The sequence below is a fragment of the Gopherus evgoodei genome, chromosome 4, assembly GCF_007399415.2.
Source record: "Gopherus evgoodei ecotype Sinaloan lineage chromosome 4, rGopEvg1_v1.p, whole genome shotgun sequence".
Taxonomy (NCBI): domain Eukaryota; kingdom Metazoa; phylum Chordata; order Testudines; family Testudinidae; genus Gopherus; species Gopherus evgoodei.
The window spans coordinates 35,802,132-35,823,802 of NC_044325.1; the positions used below are offsets into that span (position 1 = coordinate 35,802,132).

The window sequence follows — 21,671 nt, forward strand, 5'->3', positions numbered from 1 at the left end:
TGATAACACGGACAACCAAGATCTCAAGATTGCATCTGTAAAGCCAAAATGCAACACTTAACAGAGGTAGCATTGTTTATACCAGACAGAGTTATTCCCCCACAGTACAGTCTTCACAATAGCATAATTTTCCCATACCAAAGAGAGCGCACATAACCCATGGGAACCCAAAATGGTGAGCAAGGGGGACTGGTTCAGGGCTGTACTGGGGTTTCTGTGCGTTGGGGAAAGCAAACAGCTGTCGGGGGCACCTACACTGAACACTATCCCAACATTTTCCACAGGAGTTAATCCTGGAAGATATCTCGCTGCTGCGGGTCACCTGGGAAGCACAGGATGGTCTTCTACTGTAATGCAGATTCCGCCCTGGCCCGTATGCAGCTTGCCTGTGTGCAGCAATGGTCCCTCCACCCCTCGCGGCACAGTGGCGTGGACGCGTTAGCCTGACTGGGACAAGGACCACGTTGGCTTTCCCAATAAACTTGTGCAAGCGCATTGCCCACGCTCTGGCTGAAACTTTTGAAGAGATTACCGAGGCCAATTACTGCGACGTGATAGACCACATCAGTGCACTATTCCACATCTAGGCATGCATGCATGCAGCCCTAACCCTCCCTCCTCTCCCAAAAAATTTCCATCCTGAAAATAAAAGCCGCTTACCTGGAACCCGCTTCTCTGTTTGTCTTCCACCAACTACCGGCTGCTGCGACTGGCTACCTTCCTCCTGGCTTGAGAAGAACTCCTGGCTGCATGCCTCCAGGGGCTCCGGGGTGTCTGCCCCCACCCCAGTACCCTCACTCTTGCTTTCCTCCTCCTACTCCTCCCCCCCCGCTTTGAAGTGTCCATTGCGGTCCTTGGAGTGGAGCTGGGGTCACCCCCAAGTATCGTGTCCAGCTCTTTGTAAAAACGGCAGGTCGTGGGGTAGCGCCGGAGCAGCAGTTTCCCTCGTGGGCTTTGCAGTAGGCACTCCGCAGCTCCTTCACTTTAACCCTGCACTGCAGTGCGTCCTGGTCATGGCCCTTTCCATCATGGCCCTTGATATCTGCCCATAGGTATCGTAATTCCTACAACTGGAGCGCAGCTGGGACTGAACAGCTTCCTCCCCCCAAACACTGATGAGGTCCAGCAACTCGCCATTGCTCCATGCTGGGGCTCGTTTGCCACATGGAGGTGTGGTCACCTGGAAAGATTCATTGATTGCACTCCACACCTGGCTGAGCAAACAGGAAGGGGTTTTTTTAAATTCCGAGGGCATTTAAAGGGCGAGTCACCTGAGGCCAGGGCAGTAGAGTTCGAACTGATGAGCAGAGTGGCTGAACAGGCATTCTGGGATACTTCCAAATACCTCTGGAGGCCAATAACAGCACTTTTGGTGGCCACACTGGCGGAGCAGCGCTGCATCAGCAGCGCTATAGTCGTTATTCCCCAGGCCGAGGTGGAGTATAGCCAGCGCTGTAGCCAGGGAGATACAGCGCTGTATGTGCCTTGCAAGTGTGGGTGGTGAGTAGGCTGCAGCTCTGTAAAGCCATCACCAGCGCTGCAACTCTCCAGTGTAGGCAAGCCCTTATTGCACTAATGAAATTTTAAATATATCAAAATTAAATTGCTTTCATTTTGAAAAATAAAAAGGGTCCCCGCTGCACAAAGCCGCCCCACACACACCCCTCGCCACTGAGAGTCTCATCCCTACTCCCCTGCTCCTTTCCTGTCTTCTGTTACACCTGCCCAGCTCCCAGGCTCTCAGACACGGATAACCACATTTAAAAAAAAAAAGGGAGGGGAGAGTTTGGAAATAACTTTTTTTTTTTCAATTCCAAGTCAAGTTGCCCAGTTGCCTATTCAGCAAGTTTCCTTCCTTGGTAAATTGGCTGATTATTTTTTTTAAGTTAACATTTAAAACCCCTGTATCCCAAACAACTAAGAATGAGATTCACAAAGGTACTGAGGCACCTAAACTTCAGTTTTAGGCTCCACTGTGATTCATAAAATTCCCACCAAATCCTGCAAGTGCCTGCATTTTGAGGGTAGAAGTTAGAGCCCTCTGTGGACACAAAATTCATATCCGCGGATGTGGATATCGGCAGATATAAAGGGCTCTGCCAGGAAACACAGTGGCGAAAGCAGCAGCATGTTGGTCCCCCGCTCACAAGAGCCATCATCCACCACAGACAGCTCCTCTCCCTGACATGACTGTACCGCACCCACTCCTGCCCACTGTAAATCCAGTTTAGCAGGCCAGTATATAGTTGGTAGTTTGGACTGCTCCAAAGTGGCATAAAGCAGTGAGAGCGTACAAGTGAATCTATCCATAAAAGCTACAATTAAAACAAAAATTAAGGGTGATATTACGTATATTTAAATGATTGTATATATCACATTGTAACTTTTTTAAAACTTGCATTATTGTAATACTTAACAGCTTGAACCCCATTGTGCTAGGTGCTATACAAACACAGAGCAAAAAAACAGCCCCTGCCCAACGGTTTACAATATAAGAATAAGTCAGGAGACATCAGATGGTTCTAGACAAATGTGAGAGTACAAGGAAAAAATGAGGCATTATTGATCAGCATGACAAGAAATGATCTTAACACACCTTAATAATTGAAACAAAATAGGTTATTTCCATGCAAAAAACCCTAAATTTAAAGACTTATCAGGAACATAAAGGTAAAAACATTAACATTACAGGAATGTTGTAATTATCCCAAAAACAAGCATACAAACCCAGGAGTTAAGGTAAAACTTAAAAGAAATACAAACATATTAAAATATGGAAATAAACAGTAAAGGCATCTAAATAACATGAACTCTGTCCTGTAACAACACCATGCAATAACCATAAAATTATGATCAATAATAATTTTTTATGGTCCAAGATTAGATTAAATTGACTTTAAAGACATTAAGGACAGTTGTAAAAAATTGCTTATGGGTTCACTACAGACCCGAAATAAAGTTGTATGGACAAGGAAGGTCTGAATGCTAAAGGACATATTATAAAATTGATTTTATCTCAAATTAGTGGAATTACTTGTAAATTATCTTTGAATACAGAATGAATTTTCTGATAAAGTGCTGTAATTTTGGGGAGTATATGCTGTATTCTTCATACATAAATCAGTGATTTATCTCTGTATTAAGTGCAAATCTCAGTTTTAACTACAAAGCTGTAACTGGAGAACCTCAATAATAATCTCAGCTAATATATTCAGTAGCATAAGATGAACTGCAGTTCATTGTTTACGAGCTCATTTGTACCTTGAAAGGGGAATTTAGCAAACACAGATATAAATTTCATCTGCAGAAACAATGGACACGTTTTAGACTGCAAGCATTGTAAGGTAGGGATTGTGTCTATGTCATTTTATGTCTCTATGGCACCTAACACCTTAAAACTCAACAAATCAATTATAGTGTTGCGTTTCACATAACTGCCTGTGGGTCTTAAATGGTCCCCTAAAAAGACAAGGTGGGGAAGGTAATATATTTTATTGGACCAACTTCAGATGGTGAGAGAGACAAGCTTACGAGTTTACACAGAGCTCTTCTTGAGGTCTGGGTAACTTAATCAGAGTGTCACAGATAAACATTCTGATAAGTTGCCCAGACTTGAAGAAGAGCTCTGTGTAAACTCGAAAGCTTGTCTCTCTCACCAACATTGGTCCAATAAAAGCTATTACCTCTCCCACCTTGTTCTAATATCTTGGGACTGACATGGCTACAACACTCCATACTTTACAAGCCCTGGTAAATTCCTGAGAGTCCTGATTTAACCTTGTTTTGTGGAACATCCTGTATTTGTCATGAATAATACCTAGAATGATGAAAAACAAAGGAAGTCTCATAGACACTCTGTCAAGTAGTAAAAGAGAAGTGAAGGAGAAAATGCATTTGTAAAAAGGAGAAGAGATTTTATAAATCACACAAAGAAGAGTAATTCCCATCGCTGAGACAATCAATATCAGTCTATGTCTGACTTTAAGGGTATGTCTAAACTACCAAATTAGGACAATTTTATAGAAGTCGATTTTTGGAAATCAATTTTATACAGTCGATTGCGTATGTCCTCACTAAGCGCATTAAGTCGGCGGAGTTCATCCTCACTACCATGGCTAGCATCGACTTACGGAGCGGTGCACTGTGGGTAGCTATTCCACAGTTCCAGCAGTCTCCGCCGCCATTGGAAATCTGGATTAAGCTCCCAATGCCTGATGGGGCAAAAACATTGTTGTGGGTGGTTTGGGGTACATGTTGTCAGTCACGCTCCCTCCATGAAAGCAATGCAGATAATCGTTTCGTGCCAGTAGGGTGATCAGACAGCAAGTATGAAAAATCAGGACAGGGGGTGGGGGGTAATAGAAGCCTATATAAGAAAAGGACCCAAAAATCAGAGAGGCTTTGAAAACCAGTTTCATGACTGGCCAGGCTTCGGTGTGACAGTTGTGCGTCTTTCTCCTTGATGCAAATCCACCCCCTTTGTTGATTTTAATTCCCTGTAAGCCAACCACCCTCCCTGCTTTGAAATAAAGTAACTATTGTTTTGAAGCCATGCATTCTTTCTTTATTAATTAAAAAAAAAGAGATAACGGACAAGGTAGCCCGGGTGGGGTGGGGGAGGTGGGAAGAACAAGGCCACATTGCTTATTGTAGCTATACTAAAAAATCAAACTGTTTGAATGACAGCCTTCTGTTGCTTGGGCCATCCTCTGCAGTGGAGTGGCTGGGTGCCCAGAGCCTCCCTCCACCCTTCCCCCATGTTCTCGGGCGTCTGGGTGAGGAAGCTATGGAACATGGGGAGGAATCTGTGCTCTTGTTGGCTTTCCTGTAGATCCAACAGACGCTTCATCATATCCGTTTGCTCCCCCCTTAGTGTCAGCATCACATCCTGCCTCCGCTCTTCACACTCACTTAATTCTTTCCTGGCCTCTGCCACTGAATGCCTCCATGCATTAAGCTGTGCCCTATCAGTGTGGGAGGACTGCATGAGCTCAGAAAACATGTCATCGCGAGTGCAGTTTTTTTCATCTTCTAATCTGCAATAACCTCAGGGACGGAGATGATAAGGGGAGCGTAGAAAGAGTCTATGCTCTACGATTCTGAGGGGACTGTATGGTCACTTGTGCTGCTGAGTTCTCCACGCTGACCAAACAGGAAATGAAATTCAGAAATTCCCAGTGGGGTTCCTGTGCACCTGGCTAGTGCATCAGAATTCAAAGTGCTGTTCAAAGTGGTCACAATGGAGCACTCTAGGATAGCTCCCAGAGGCCAATACCGTCGATTTGCGTCTGCACTACCCCAAATTCAACTCAGTAAAGTCGATTTTAGTGCTACGCCCCTCACCGGGGAGGAGTACAGAAGTCAATTTTAAGAGCCCTTTAGGTCGACAGAATGGGGTTGGTTGTGTGGACGCATTCATTTTAAATTGACCTAACGCAGCTAAATTCAACATAACCCCGTAGTGTAGACCAGGCCTAAGTGTTTGGAGCAATCATCTCTTGTGTTCAGTGAATAAATTATGATGTATTCTCTATAGCTTCTGTGTTGCTCAGAAGTCCTGGCAACTCTTCTTTCCTATTGATTTCTAGAGTACACTAGTGTCAAGAACTAGTGTCTCGCCAGTAAATTCATCAAGACACTGGTGCAAATGTCTTGCTCCAGAGAACAATGGAGTTTGTTGTATTTAGTGAACTCACTTTGGAGGGACCCTTTTCCATTAGTCAAGGAACAAGCTGACCCAACCCTTTAGGGTTTCCAATTTGGGTTGGACATATTCCTGGAGGTTTCATCCCATGACATGATCTTTAATTACAGATTAATCTCTAATTCCTGGAGACTCTGGGAGAATCCTGCAGGTTTGGCAATGCTACAAACCTTGGAGTCAGGCAGGGACACCAAATTGCCAGAAACGGGGCACCGTGTATTCCTGCATTTAACCACCATGCTCTGCTTAGACAATGTTCCCAGCTACGTTGCTGCCATTGCGAGAAAGCCCAGAGAGGCTGGATGGGACAATGCCAGTTCATTCTAAGCCAGCCAGGGAAGGCGCAGCCAGACCACTGCCCAGGGTCAGCATAGCAATGGGAAGTAGCCCCAGACCGCTACCCTAAGGTGCCAGCGCAGCCCACAGACCACATTGCTCACTGGAGGGGACCCAATTGGATCAAAGTGTGTCCTGGATTGGGACCTCCCGGGAGAGCCTGGCCCTTCGCAGGCCCAAGGATGGGATGGGGAGGAAGGGGGCTTGGCTAAGGGTCCCTGGGGCCTGAATTACACCTGACTATGGAGCTTGCGCCAGCCCAATGGGGACAAGGGCGCAGGATACCACACATGGGTCCAACCCCCTCTCCCAAGGCTAGTCAACATCTATTAATGCGCATGCGTCAAAGACAGGAGCATTCACAACAGTGAAGCTGCCACTGCCCTGAGTGCTTGTCAAACTTGGCTTCTTGGCAAAAAAGAGAGCGGGGGAAACATAGAAAGCAGCATGAGCGGGAAAGTGACAGAAGAATGACGGGAGAGGCGGAGAAGTGGGGCATGAGGAGTCCTTCCTAGGGAACCCAAAAAAACCACAGGGCTCTCAGGAAGAAAGGTGGAAACGTGGGCTGCTGAGCTGGGTGCGTGCCCCTTAGTGTAAAATGCACAAATACACAGAGATGAAAAATTAGAGAGATAAAAGTGTTCTCAGAGATGCAACATCAGGGCAGGATCACGCTGAAAGCAGGATTTAGGAAGGAGATGTAACAGATAAAATGTGTGGGATCTCTCAATCACCTGGAGCCAGGGGCAATCACTCTCAGTTACACAAACCTAAACGGGGCGACGTGGGTGGTGGTGCATAGCGCTGCAATGTGTTGTGTTGATAACAGTATTACAGAGGCATCAAATAACCTTAGCTATGTCCTGTAGCTGACACCGTTAGGGAAGAAAAAAGGGAGGGGGGACATACAGAGGTGCTGGAACTATGGGGGAAAGGTGTTTGAAGTGGTTTCCATCATTTTCAGGTTTGCAGTTTATTAATGGCTTTCAGCACCCCCATTACAAAAATTGTTCCAGCACATATGGAAACATACCTTTAAAGATCAGTATAATGTAATCTGAGAGGGACCAAATCATTAAATTGCATTAAGTATAATTGAATGATTATTGCATGGTATGGCTACCAAGTTATGGTTATTTGGATGCCTTAATAGCGTGTTTCTATACCAGGGGTGGGAAAACTTTTTGGCCTGAGGGCCACATCAGGGTTCCGAAACTGTATGGCGGGCCGGGTAGGGAAGGCTGTGCCTCCTCAAACAGCCTGGCCCCTGCCCCCTATCCTTCCACTTCCTGCTCCTGGACTCCCCCCCTCCATCCAAACCCCCACCCTGCTTCTTGTCCCCTGACCACCCCCTCCAGGGACCTCCCAACCCTAACACCCTCCCCCCCCCCCGGGACTCCATCCTGTATCCAACTCCCTCTGCTCCCTGTACCCTGACTGCCCCGACCCCTGTCCAAAGCCCCGCCCACTGACAGGCCCCCCAGGAGCCCTCTGCCACACCTATCCAACTGCTCTCTGCTCCCTGTCCCCGACTGCCCCCTGGAGCCCCCTGCCCGTTATCCAGCCTCTCCACTCCTCACCCTCTTACCATGCCACTCAGAGCACCAGGACTGGCAGCTGTAAGTAGTACACCATAAGTAGCACATTCCTATGGGGAGCAATTTAATACACTACACCCATGGCTCTTGCAGCCCTGCCGCCCAGAGTGCTGGTGGCACTGCAAGCTGAGGCTATGGGGAGGGAGGACAGCAGAGGAGGGGCCAGGGTCTAGCCTCCCTGGCCCGGAGCTCAAGGGCCAGGCAGGACAGTCCAGCAGGCCATAGTTTGCCCACCTCTGTTCTACACCTTAACATGTTGAGATGTCTTTTAAGCTTAAACTTAACTGCATATTTCTGGGATATTCAGAACATTCCTGTAATTTTTTACACTTGTTACTGATATTTACTCTCAACATAAAATCCCTCAATCTATTTGTTTAACTTGGAATATATATGGCTTGCAATGATCATCATAAATATGGCTCAGTAGCATTAAGATAGGTGGGAAAATAAATTGTGCTCAGAATGAAAAGAAACTGTGACAGAAACCATGTTTGGTCCTAACACAGTGAAGAAATAACTCAAGAGCAGTTCCTCACATACAGGGTGGATAAAAACCAATGATTTAAAAAAAAAGTTAAAAATTGGATTTTTATTTAAATTGGATTTTTTGACCGTTTTAATTAAGACACTTTATAGCTCAAAGATATCTCATCATGGAATAGGGATTATAAATTCTAATGCTGTAGTATGAGACAATATATTCATGTAACGTTTAAGAAAAGTTTTGTAAATGAGTTCCATTAATTTATGGATTAGGGACCCAATCTTACGGGGTTCCACAGGCTTCTGTATAGATTATTTAGATTAATCTTTCTATCTACCCAATGGGACTCAGTGCTCAGTCTAGAACAGGGGTAGGCAATCTATGGCACGCGTGCCGAAGGCGGCACACGAGCTAATTTTCAGTGGCACTCACGCTGCCAGGGTCCTGGCCACCGCTCTGGGGGGTTCTGCATTTTAATTAAATTTTAAATGAAGCTTCTTAAGCATTTTAAAAACCTTATTTACTTTACATACAACAATGGTTTAGTTATATATTATAGACTTATAGAGAGAGCCCTTCTAAAAAGGCTAAATGTATTACTGGCACGTGAAACCTTAAATCAGAGTGAATAAATGAAGACTTGGCACAGCACTTCTGAAAGATTGCTGACCCCAGTCTAGAAGATACCATTAGAGATGCTTAGTTTTGCAGTTCTCAAACTGTGGATTTGTGTCTCCAGAGGTAACATACTTGTTAACAGCAAAAATGCTTTAAAATACATAAATAGTATATAGAGGTGAGAAATAACAGACCTCATCTCTGTTGTCCCTCTGCAAATTTGTGTACACAGAGTCAATCCCTTACCTCTCTCTAAAAGTGCAAAGTTTCAAAAAGTTCAATGAATAGAAGATCATTGGGGATGGAATAAATCTGGACAAGGAGAAGAAGTCTGGAGATAAATGTGAGAAGGGAGGGACATATGCTTGTTGTTAAAATATTATATGTTTGCTGCTGAAGAAAAAAATCCAGAAGACTTAACGTTGTTGTTTTAGTTAAATAAAACAATTTAAATGTCTGTCTAGTGAATATTCTCCTCCTAATACAGCGTGGCAAGAAACTCCTCCAAATATTAATGATTAACCTGTTGAATTGGAGATAGTTCACCTCCCAATGACTTGATAAATATCTGCTTCTACTGCCTTTGGTAAATGAAATAACCATTCATTTTCTGATATAGCTGTAAAACTAATATGAAAAGTTTTCAAAATAAATCACTGTTTAAAAACGTATAGTGTATACCATCTAAAAATGAAACCTACATCTATCTCTGAGCTGTGAAGAATCTGTATTAAGGTTATAATAACCAACAAGAATGCACTTTTATGTAGAAAACCATGATTAAATTGAGTCTTCCTGACCAGTGATTTAAATCATGATTTAAGTCATGATTTAAATCAAATTGATTTAAATCAAATCCACCCTGCTCACATAGTGCAAATACTACCTATATTTTGTTGTCACACACACAGGTTAGTGTTCTGCTGAGTTACCTAGTGGACCTGTAGTTAAACATGCCTAGAGAGTAGGGGAAGAGTTCAGATTGTATAACTGACATTGTCTGATAATGAATCAGTATTCACTTATTATGTTTGATTCCATCCCCTTCCATGTCCCCCTTTAAGTCTGTGCCACTGTTTTCATCTGCCCCCCACAACAATGAAGACCATTCCATTACCAACAAACTGAGGAGGGATCCTTAACATTTATACAAGGCTTTTCTTTGGTTAAAGGCTTTATAAACATGAGCTAATTAGTCCTCACTTAGTGCCTGATCTGACCATTCTTATTACAGTAATTGCAAAATTCCTATTGACTTCATGGGGGGTTTGGCTGACCCAGGGCTGAGAGTTCTATCTCCTAATCAAATTTGTGTTTCAGTAATGCTGCTGCTGTTGAGAAAGCATCTGGATAAGAGCTAGTACTCCACAATCGCTTTTGTTTTAAGTCATAGACCTTAAAATAATGCACAATGGCTACTTTCTATAATACACAAACCTAATTCAAATGAAAGCTTAAAAATATGTCCAGGCGAGGTATAAATAAGACTAGTAGATTTGAAAGAAGCTTTTCTTTAATTGGAAAGGCATCAAATAAATGATCATATGATTAAAAAAAGAAAGGATTGCCTGCTGTTTGTTGTAAGTCCCTATTTCTGTAATGCCCCGGTAGCCAGAGGAGCAGCTGTCCCATTGCTGACATTCTCCCTGCCAGGCATTCCAACTCTCTGAGGTAATGAGCTACAGCATACGGGCTTCGCTTTAATCTTTCATCGTATCCTTCCGCATGGATCTAGCCAGGGGAACGCCTCCAGGAAAAGAAATGCAATGCACAGAGGGAGATGATTTGAAATATTCCAGAGAACACATTTTGTGCTCAAGCAGCACAATATCCTTGGTCACATGAAAGGTGTCTGCAAAGCTGGCTGCTGCAGGTTTATTTGGCTGCAATATTGATCCCCGCCCAGTCCCTGACTCTTTACCCAGTGCAATGATATCCAGAGCAAGGGCTTTGAGACAGGAAGTGAGGCGTGTTTTCACTATGAGTGATCTGAGAAGAAGGCGGGTGAGCGGAGATAGCAGCTGTTTCATGCAAGGGGAGCACAGTAAGTCCGTTTCCCAGGAATTTAGGTGAGGTGGCTTCAGGGGAAGAACTCAGCGCTGCTGCTGAGGTTTCACAGCTAAAGATGTGGGAAGGGGTACGCTGTGTCTTTGGATCACTGCAGCAGGTAATGGGAAAGCCGCGGGCGCTGTTGGAAATAACCTATTCTGTCCCTCTTCGTTTTGTTTTGTTTTGTTTGTTCAGGTTACACAGTTTCAGGCATTTCCTTTTAAGATCAATAAAAGCAGCTGGAGAGGTGAGGTCAGTGTAACTTTCGGGGTCTCTTCGCTCCGGGTAGCGGAGGAAGTTTATGTGCATATTTTGCCTTTACTCTTACAGTTAGTCCCAGGAGTAAGTAATACTGTACCAGTGGTTGATTGGTAAAAGTGTAACAAGGCGAGGGAAGTGGTTTTGCTTTTAGGCTTCACCCCATATTTATGAAATACGTTTCTACGTTTAAGTACTTGAAATAGCGGGAGCCTCATTTCTCCTGCCTGCATTCCAGTTTTATGTTGCATACTGTCATTCCTGCAAACTGTCTGAAATGCTTTACGAAGGTAAATGAAAGCTAATTATCGGAGAGGATTTAGGAAAGAGGCATGGATAAAGAAGGAAGATATTCAAATCCTTGGTAATTCTGTTTGGTTTGTAGCCAGATTGGGCTAAATTCTTATCTAAAACTATATGTGCAGCATGCATGTATGGATGGATGGATGCAATTTAGCAAGTGAAATTCTTTTTTTGGCTGTGGTATGAAAATTCTAGGTCTGCCAAATAAAGACTTGTAATTTCAGCAGAGTTGATTGGATTTACAAGTGTTGGCACTTTGGTGCAGTTTTCTTTTTGCAAAAATAGCCCCAAAACAGTGTAGATACACATTTGAAATAATGCCTGAGACAAATATGACAGCAGATGGTAGCACAAAATGACAGCTGGTAAATGAAAACAATACTGCACTATTTGCAAGAATTGTGCTTTGCCAGCAATAAGTTATTGAATTACTTCTGAACATTATTCCTCAAGTGTTACAATTGTATTGAACAAATAAGATTTTACAATGTCAGGGGCTATGTGTTTGATTTAGTGAAGTAAATGGATTGCTAATTTAAATGTGTAACTATTTAATTTCACTATAGCTTTCCTAAGAATCACTTTAAAAAGTGAAGTAAGCATGCCTCATAAGTAAGGAAAACTTGCCAAAAAATATAGTTTAGATAAAGTGAAAATTAGTTTGAGTCATCACTAGGGAAACATGCAGAGAATACAATATGGTCTTAAGAATGGACCTGGCATTTTTTGAAAATTCCTTCCCATTTAATGGACCACCAAATCTTATTTAAAATTCCCTCCTATGCATACATCTAGTTTTGTCAAAGAAATAACTAAAGCAACGAGAATCTAGCAATGTGACTGACACTCATTAAATTTCATTTGTCAGTCGCTCTGGAGCTAGTGAGATATATAGGTGTTATTTGGGTGCTTTAAAAAAGAGAGAGACTCTTTGAGCTATAAGATTGAAAGCCTTTCATGTTTAATTGTATCCCGTTAAAACAGATTTAAAGTTATGACAAAAAGCTCCATAATTTGGTTTTTGTCTTTGGTACTACAGAGATCACAGAAAAGAGCATAATGATATATACAATCTGTTCAATACCAGGCACAGGAAAGCGAGCTTGGTGAGTGATCCACAAGTTTCACTGCCAGGAATAAATGCACTGGGGGATTCTGCCCTCAGTATGCAGGAAACTCTGCAAGGTTCAGTCTGTGAAACCTTCCCTGCACGCTATTGTTATGTAGTAGGACTATGGATCAATGTGCAGAGCAAACAGGAAAGCCTGGAAACCCCACATCACCCTAGGCCAGGAGTCAGCAACCTTTCAGAAGTGGTGTGCCAAGTCTTCATTTATTCACTCTACTTTAAGGTTTTGCGTGCCAGTAATACATTTTAACATTTTTAGAAGGTCTCTTTCTATATGTCTATAATATATCACTCAACTATTGTTATATGTAAACTAAATAAGATTTTAAAAATGTTTAGGAAGCTTCATTTAAAATTAAATTAAATTCAGAGCCTCCCGGACCAGTGGCCAGGACCCAGGCAGTGTGAGTGGCACTGAAAATCAACTTGCGTGCCACCTTCAGCATGCGTGCCATAGGTTGCCTACCCCTGCCCTAGACTCTGCAGGGAAATCTAATTCCATCCATTATGATTTGTATTCTAGTAGTATCTAGAATTTTTGTTAGGTATTGCATATGCATACAGGGAGACAGTCTCTGATCCAGCCTACCTTAATTACTGCACAAACTTCTATAGAAGTGTGCCAGTAGCTGGGGCAAATATGTTGCATAGAGTGGCACAACCTATTCCAAATCATTAGAAGCATGACCTTGCAAAAAGGACATGGAAGGTTTCCTGATGTGGGAAGTTAAATAGGTCACTGAGGTGCTCCTTCCCCTCACGCTCTCTGTGTCAGGGATCATCTGTCCCTTTTGCCTACCTTTATTCCCCTCCATGGGTGCCTAACAAAAAGCAACATGGAGCTCTGTATGAGTTTATGAATTTTCCTTGATTGAGTCAGAATGATCTATAATAGATACAGATTATCTTTAATTCGAGTATTTTATTTATACATTTTAAGGGACTAAAAGAGAGGTGCATTAGGAGTCTGCCTCCCCCATCAAAATGTATCCTTATTCTAGAAATGTAAATAAGGTATTTGATTTAACAAATTGTAAGGGGAGTCTTATCAGAAATCAAAGTCAATGCATTTAAAAAATATAATACTAACACATGCTAGTCTGAAAAAATGTTGTTTGGAAGACTTTTTGGAAACAAGTAGTTGATGTTTGATTCTTTCCTAATCATAGAAGAGAGAAATCAAGTGTAATATGTTGCAGGCAAAACAATGTACATGATTTGAAAAACTTGTATGTTATGTTTTTGCCCACAGTAAATATTTGCAGCCAGGCTACACCACCACTGAAAAATAAGACTTGATGGTAAATACTGACAGGTCCTTAACCACTGTGCTACAGCTGACATTTAATAATTTCTATTATTGTTAATGTTGCAGAACATGTTGCCTGCAGCAGTTTGGGGTTTCATTGATGATTGGGTTAATTATTAAGTTCCATAGTGTAGTAATTAGCACCTTCAAGGCTAGGTTCTGGTAACAGTGAAGCTAGGCATATGTTTTGATCACTATAGAATCCCTATTTGCATAGGTACAGAGTTAATATTCTCCTGTTCATAGACAAATATTTCATTTGTTTTCTTTATCTGTAATTCACTCTCACTCTGTCCTGCTTTTCTAGGTTTTGAACACTGCTGGAGTAACATTACTTTTTAAATAGGGAATTTTTAATAGTTCCAATAATATTTTCTCCCTAACTTTTTTTAAATAAAACTTTTTAAGTTAAGATGGATATGAATTTGCATTTAAAAAAACAACCTCCCTAACCCTTCATTAAAAAGGATGTTTGCAGGTTTGTTTATATACAAGCTGACCATCTTTCTCCTGACGTTTTAAGTGTTGAAACAAAGCTACTGGGAAACTAGAAAGGACCGAAAAAAAAAAGCTAGATGTGTGGCATCCATGGTTCCACCTGGGCACCTGATGACATCATCGCTGTGACCTGGACGCCAGGAATGTCACTCTCTGCAAAACCAAACATAAGAAAAATAAATTGCGCTGGAGGAATCAGTCCCATGTGTCCCGCTAACAAAGCACAAGGTTAAAGTGGAGCTCAGTTGGAGGCCTAATTAAAGCGGGCACCATCCCTTTAAATGCTCCCCTCCCTTGCCAGTCCCCTTGTAGGTGAGGAAGGCTGTGGGCGACCTCTCCAGATTAACCAGTCCCTGACACGTCAAGAAGCTCCTGTGGGCAACGAGTCTGATGCCTCAGCCCTTGGCTGCCCAGTGCTCAGAGTCTGGGCTGGGGAGCCTCCCTTTGGCAGCCCAGGTTCTGAGCCCCTTCAGCCCTCCATGCTGATGGGTGGGCTTGCTCACTCCCTCCCTCTGGAGCGGGCTGCTCTGTGTCAGCAGCCAGAGACTTTTCAGACATGAGCTCATCCAGAGGGTCCTCAGAGCCTGATATCAAGCAGCTGCTAGTCACCGACCTAGTGGGGCTAGGCTAGTTCTAGCAGAGGAGGAATGAAACCAAACAAACCCCTTAAAGCCACAGGCTCGGGTAATCAGCCTGTCCGGGATATGTGCTGTGTGCTGTTTACCTTGGGCTGGTAGTTTCAAGATTAATGTTTGGTTTTCTCCTCCCCAGGAATGCGATTAGATGTCAGCAATTTACTATGTGAAGCCTGCCTTTGTGTAGCAATTTCCATCAGAATGGATCTCAAAACACTTTATAAACCTTACGAATTATCCAAACTATTTATGTCTATGAAACATAGTAATTGCTGCATAGAGAATAATAGTCTTTTAGAAAATGTTGATACCTTCGCTTCCATTATGCAGGCACATTTTCCAAACAGTCAATAGTTGTAATAATGATGTGCAGTTTATTATAGGGAGTGGTCTGTGAGAAAGTACTTGAGAGAGGGTAATAGGTTTCCAGACTTATTTATGGAGGGCTTTCTGCGCTTAGGAGGTAACATGAAAATTGTTTGTGGGAGACATGGAGCAATGGATGGTGTCAGGGAAATTGTTAGGGCTTATAGGTTTCCTGGAAGAAGCCTGTCTTTGAGGAGATTTAGAAAAAAATTGCTTCAACCACCACTGAAACGTAGTCCCCTCTGGTGAGGTGGAGGGGAGGATACTAGGGCAAGTACTAGCAACATGAAGCACAGTACAGCTGTTTAGCACAGGAAATAAAGAATATTGTAGCTAACAAACTGCAGGGGGAAACAAATGTTGGAATATAATGAACTGAATGGGAATTTGGCTAGGATTCCTTCACCCCAGCTCCAAACCAAAAAAACGCACCACCACACGACACCCCAAACTGTGGCATCTCTAATGCTGCTATGTTTTGGTTTTGCATTTTGTCCAAGATAGAGCCTCCAATAGCATGGTGCTCCTAGGACAATACTGGAGGACAGATTTAGTCCTGAGTTGGAGAAAACGGTGCCACCCAGTGACTCTCCTTCCCAATTACTTGAAGCACCTACGTTTTTCCTAAAGGTGTCTCATCCAAGTATTGATCCAGTTTATGAAATACCTAGCCATTTTAGAGCCTTTGTTTTATCTTTAAAGCATGTCAAATGGGATGAGGACAAATGCTTTTGGTCAAATTCATTACACTATTTGGCAGATGACTAAGAAAGAGCCATCAAGAAGTTGTGACTTACCAAAGGTCATTGCAAGAGTCTGTGGCAAACCAGGAATCTTTGTTCCTGTTTCACTGTTGTAGACCATGCACCTCTCTCTCTCTCGTGGTAGAGAAATCATTGACCATGTAGATTTAGAAAATCTAAGTTTGTTTGTGGCTTTCCCATGGTTCTAATTCCCCTTTTCAGGTAAATCACTTCTGGACTCTCTCCCTTCTCCTTGTTAGAACTGCTGTGGAAACTCCCTCCAGTTGGAGCTTGGTGGAGGACCTGCTCTTCTTTAATGGCTGCCGCTGCCACTGCTGGTTGATTGGCAGGATACTTCAGGGCTCCTTATTGCTTGGGAGAAGACTGCTACTTCCCTTCATTTTCCAGTGTGGTGATAGCTTTTCATCACTGTCTGTGGGGAAAGATGCCGTTACCTTTTGGGCTCAAATTGAAACGAACTCGACGTTACACAGTGTCCAGCAAGAGCTGCTTGGTGGCCCGCATCCAGCTGCTCAATAATGAATTTGTGGAGTTCACTCTTTCTGTGGAGAGCACCGGCCAGGAAAGTCTGGAAGCTGTGGCTCAGAGACTCGAACTGCGGGAGGTAAGAAAATTGGCAACTTCTCTAGCCATCCCTTTAAAGGAGTTACCCACTACAATGATTCCCTACCATTTTAGACCAGTGGTTTTTAACCTTTTTTCAATTGTGGGACCCTAAAAATTTTTGAATGGTGGCATGGACCCCTTTGGAATCTTAGACATAGTCTGCGGACCCCTGGTTGAGAACCACTGTTCTGTGATAATGACAACCTTTTATGGATCCCTTAGACATAGTCCATTGATCCCAGGTTGGAACCACTGTTTTAGACAACTATGCTACTTTACCAAATACTCTCCTGTACCAGCCACCCCAGCATGTTCCTTCAATTGTGAATGTGCTCTGATCCACAGTGCAACTTGGATGGCTTCAAAATCCAGTCTCACAATTTATGTTGTAGGGTTAGACTAGAGAACGGGATGTGGACACCAGGAATGAACCATGTTTCAGCCCACAAGCCTGAAGTGCTGGCCAAAATGACAATAGTTGTCACTTCTTGTACAGTGCTGAGAATATTGTCAGAGTTTAAGACAAGTAATGACCATTCCTGCCTGAATAGATCGTAACAGAGGGATACAGGAGGTAGTGGGTGATTTGGAGGCAGGTGTTAATTTAGAATCTTATTTTTTTTTCCTTATAACCAGTTTATAGAGCTTACATGAAAGAAGTGTCTCTTTAAGAAAGAGGTATTTGAATGAGTGGGGTCTCAGGGCATTGGTGCTGTGCAAAAAAGCACCAGTGCTAATGGGCGGGCACGTGAACTGCCGGCTCGGGGAGATTAGCACCCATCCCTGCCTATTCTGTCTGAAGCTCCTCCCCTTCCATGCCATCCGCCACCAGAGCTGCCGCTGCGCCCTCCCCCCAACACTACCGGGGCCACCAGCCCCAAAGGAATGCCAGGAGGGCAGGAGCGTGCGGCCCCAGTCTCCCCAGCCTGGAAGGTGGGGGTGGGCAGCCGCTGGCTGCAGCCTCCGCTCCGGAGTGCAGGAAGGCAGGTGGAGCGGAGCACTGGGGGGTTGGAGCCGGAGGACTGGAACCGCACACAGGGAGTGTCACGGCATGGGATAGAGTCACGCCTGGGTGTTTGGGGAGGCAAAGTCTCCCCCAGCCTATGCGACCCACCGCTCATGCCAATGCTAATACATGTACTATGGACTGGGTATGTGCAAATATACATACCATGAGTGTAAGCTAGACCAGGGGTTCTCAAATTTCATTGTCTTGCAGCCCCTTCTGACAACAAAAATTACTACATTACCCCAGGAGGAGGGACCGAGACATGAGCCTGATGTCCCCTAGGCGAGGGACCCAAAGCCAAAGCCCCACTGCTCCAAGTGGGGGTTCGAAGCCCAAGGCCTTCAGCCCCAGGCAGGGGGCCTGTCATCTGAGCCCTGCAACCCAGGGCTCAAGCCCTCTGGCTTTGACACCAGCCCTGGGCAGTGGGGCTCAGGCTTTGGCCACAGGCCCCAGCAAGTCTAATGTCAGCCTTGGTGACCCCATTAAAATGGGGTTGTGACCTACAGTTTGAGAACTGCTGAGCTAGATAGTTGAACATTATGGAGAACTCTCTAGTAACTCAGATTTACCTCTGTCCCACACAAATCTGATAATGATCTCTCTTTAGTATTTTGATTTATTTACACCTGAAGTGCTGAATTGTGAAACTGGGCTTACAGAATCCTTATCTACGTAGAATCTTTGTTCACACAGATCTCTTTTTAAAGAGAGACATTTATTGTTGTTGTAACTCCATTAGCTTCAGTCTGGTGGCATGAGAGATGAATTTGACCCCAAGGGCTGGATGCTGTTGACACAATTTGGAAATTGGCACATATCCCAGTCCAACTCCTTGCTGTATCCATGTATTGTGTATTTTGTACTGCACTCATCTGACTTTTTGTTTGGGGGAAAAAAATATAAACTAGAAAATGTACAAGACAGAAATGGGCATATGTTGCACTGTAGTACTAAAAAAGAGATGCCTCCGAATACTGCTTTGTATAAGAGACAAACGGAGACAAAACCCCAGATTGCAGTACGCAACAAAAATAGAAGAGCAAGCTGGAAAGGCTATAGGATTACTCCTGTTTAGTTAATTAATAACTTGTTGATTTTTCCAAAATAGTGAATTTCCAATTTCAAGCAGTTTCAATAACTGTTGAGCAAACAAATTTAGGGTTCAGTCCTGCAGACAGTTACTGTTGTGAACAGCATTAATTACTTTAGAACTGCTCATGGTATTAAGCATTATACAACAGCAAATGTTTGCAGAAATGGCCTCATATTCTGTATTTAAAATGTTTTGATAAACATAAGAAAAGTCTATGGATTTGTTCTGGCTTTGAGCACTTGCTTACTGTGGGATCCATTAACTTCTATCTGCCTTCTTGTCATTTGCCATCAGTTGTCTTTTTAAACTTTATTCTTCAAAATTTAATATACCACATACTTTTCTGCAGCAGTTACTAATTCATTGTCTTGTGTTCTCACCATGCTATATTGTGCCGGGGGGGGGGGGGGGGGAATTACTACAAAAGTAGTTATATTGGGATAGTGCCAGTTTATACTGTAGCAGGCTGTGTATCTGTTCTTTTATGCTGATGGTCGAGTGTGTGTGTTAGTGGAGTTTGGTGACATCTGAAAATAGACTAAATTGACAGTCAGAGCCAATTTACAGTAGCAGGTGGAGATCTTATTATATCTGGTTTGCAAAAGGATAGTGTCATGGGCTTGATCTCCCACAGCAACCTTTTGGGGTGGGGCAGAGCCCTATGCTTCAGTCCTCAGTACCTAAGCAGTCATCAACACAAGTCTAGATGTGGGAACCTCTGACTGAGTCCCAGGTGAGTCTACTCCAGGATTTGGCCCACCTTCTGTTCAGGAGGCTCAGACTGACAACCATAGCCATGCAAGCAGGCTTTGTCCTTAGCTGCTACGCTCACCAAAAGCTGAGGATAGGAGGTCTGTTCTCCTCGCAGCACTGCACCCACTGAGCTGGGCTTCCCACCCCCCAATTTTTTTTTAAATTTTATTAAGGCCCTTCCTGCAGACCTGAGGTGCCTTGCAGATACAATGGGAAGGGCTGCTTAAGTTCATAAATGCTCTTTAACATCTTCTTGTCCGGTGCAGGATTTGTGTACTCCATCACACGTAGGCACTGTCTACTCTGCCTGACCTAGTCACACGTATCAAGCCATTTACCTGGTGTTGGAGTGTCAGGGCAGGGGGGTGTTGTGTACAAGGCTGGCAGTTCCGCCTAGTGGCTATACTGTTATGTTACCCAACGGCGAGAGTCTGGTTGCTTTGCACAGCGTCTGGAGTCGGTGGCTGGAGTTAGGGAAACCCAGACCCACTCTGCAAGATGCCACTGGTAATTTATTAATATATTAGGACCTCAAGTCCATCAACATTGATGGGAATTGAGGGTGTTCAGTACCTTGTAAGATCATGCCTGTTGAATGGGGTGTTAGTTACTACCATGAAAAGTAGCAACATCAGAAAGTGGTTCAGATATTGTATAAGGGATCTATATGATGCCTGAATTATGCATGCAACCTTAACAAAGAGCCTTTTGCAACATATAGATTTTTTTTTAAAAAATCTATATATTACGAAGGGCAAAGAATCAAATAGTATGTGTCATGGTATAATTCCCCACTCTGAATCTTAGCGTCCAAAAGATGGTGTACCAGCATGAATTCCTCTAAGCTTAATTACCAGCTTAGAATCTGTAGCGCTGCCACCAACCAGGAATTCCAGTGCCTAGTACTCTCTGGTCCCCCAAAAACCTTGCCCGGGGACCCCCAAGACCCAGTCCCCCTGGATCTTGACACAAGGAAAGTAAACCCTTTCCCTCACCATTGCCTCTCCCAGGCTTCCCCTCCCTGGGTTACCCTGGAAGGTTCCTGCGATTCAAACTCCTTGAATCTTAAAACAGAGAGGAAAATTCACCTTTCCCCCTCCTTTTCTCTCCCCCTCCCAGATTCCCCCTGAGAGAGAAAGTAATCCTAACACAGAGAGAAAATAACCTCTCTCTGCCCCTTCCCTCCTTTCTCCCCACCAATTCCCTGATGGATCCAGTCCCAGTCCCCTGGGGTCTCACCAGAATAAAAAGTCAGGTTCTTAAACAGGAAAAACTTTTAATTGAAGAAAGAACAAAGGTAAAAATTATCTTTGTAAATTTAAGATGGAATAGGTACAGGGTCTTTCAGCTATAGACACTGGGAATACCCTCCCAGCCTAAGTATATAAGTACAAATTAAAATCCTTTCAGCAAAATACACATTGTGCACTCCTCCCAGCCAATACAACATTGCAAATAAGAAACACCATACGCCTAACTCGCTTATTTACCTAGTACTCACTATTCTGAACTTATAAGAGCCTGTATTGGAGAGATTGGAGAGAAACCTGGTTGCACGTCTGGTTCCTCTGAGCCCCCGGAGTGACAACCAAAAAAAACTAACAGCACACACACAAACTTACCTCCCTCAAGATTTGAAAGTATCCTGTCCTCTGATTGGTCCTCTGGTCAGGTGACAGCCAGGCTCCTGTTCTTGTTAACTCTTTCCAAGAAAAGAGATATGAAGTACTTTTGTTCTATTAACTCTTACTTATCTGTTTATGACAGTATGATTCTGAATTTTTCATTCACTTCCTGTTAACTTCATTGCATTATTTACTTACTATATACAGGATTCTGAGAAACAGCTTAAGAGTTTTGCGTTAATACTGTATTTTTGAACAGTAATGGAGGTAATGTATTGGAGGTAAAAGTATCAGTTTAAATTATACTGTGTATCACTAAACACTGGCTTTTACCAATTCCAGCCTCTATATTAGCAAGGTAGTATGGTATACTGGTTAGAGCACAGAACTAGGAATCGGGAGACTTGAGTCTGTTGTTGACTTCATCTTTTGACCTGTTTATAAACTTAGAAAAAAAAATGAAAATTTACTGAGGAGAATATCTTGTGGTATTCCCAGAATGTGAATCAGAGGCAACATAAATATAATCCC

The 21,671-nt window shown here is 43.3% G+C and overlaps 1 protein-coding gene across 1 annotated transcript in view; it reads left to right on the forward strand.

Annotated features, from left to right (window-relative positions):
- The first annotated feature begins 10,623 nt into the window (after window positions 1-10,623).
- PTPN21 (protein tyrosine phosphatase non-receptor type 21) overlaps window positions 10,624-21,671 on the forward strand; it is a 69,500-nt gene continuing 58,452 nt past the window's right edge. Inside the window, 2 exon segments of the mRNA XM_030558968.1 lie at window positions 10,624-10,910; window positions 16,294-16,658. Of these exon segments, the coding sequence (XP_030414828.1) occupies window positions 16,479-16,658 (180 nt within the window). The 5' untranslated portion in view covers window positions 10,624-10,910; window positions 16,294-16,478.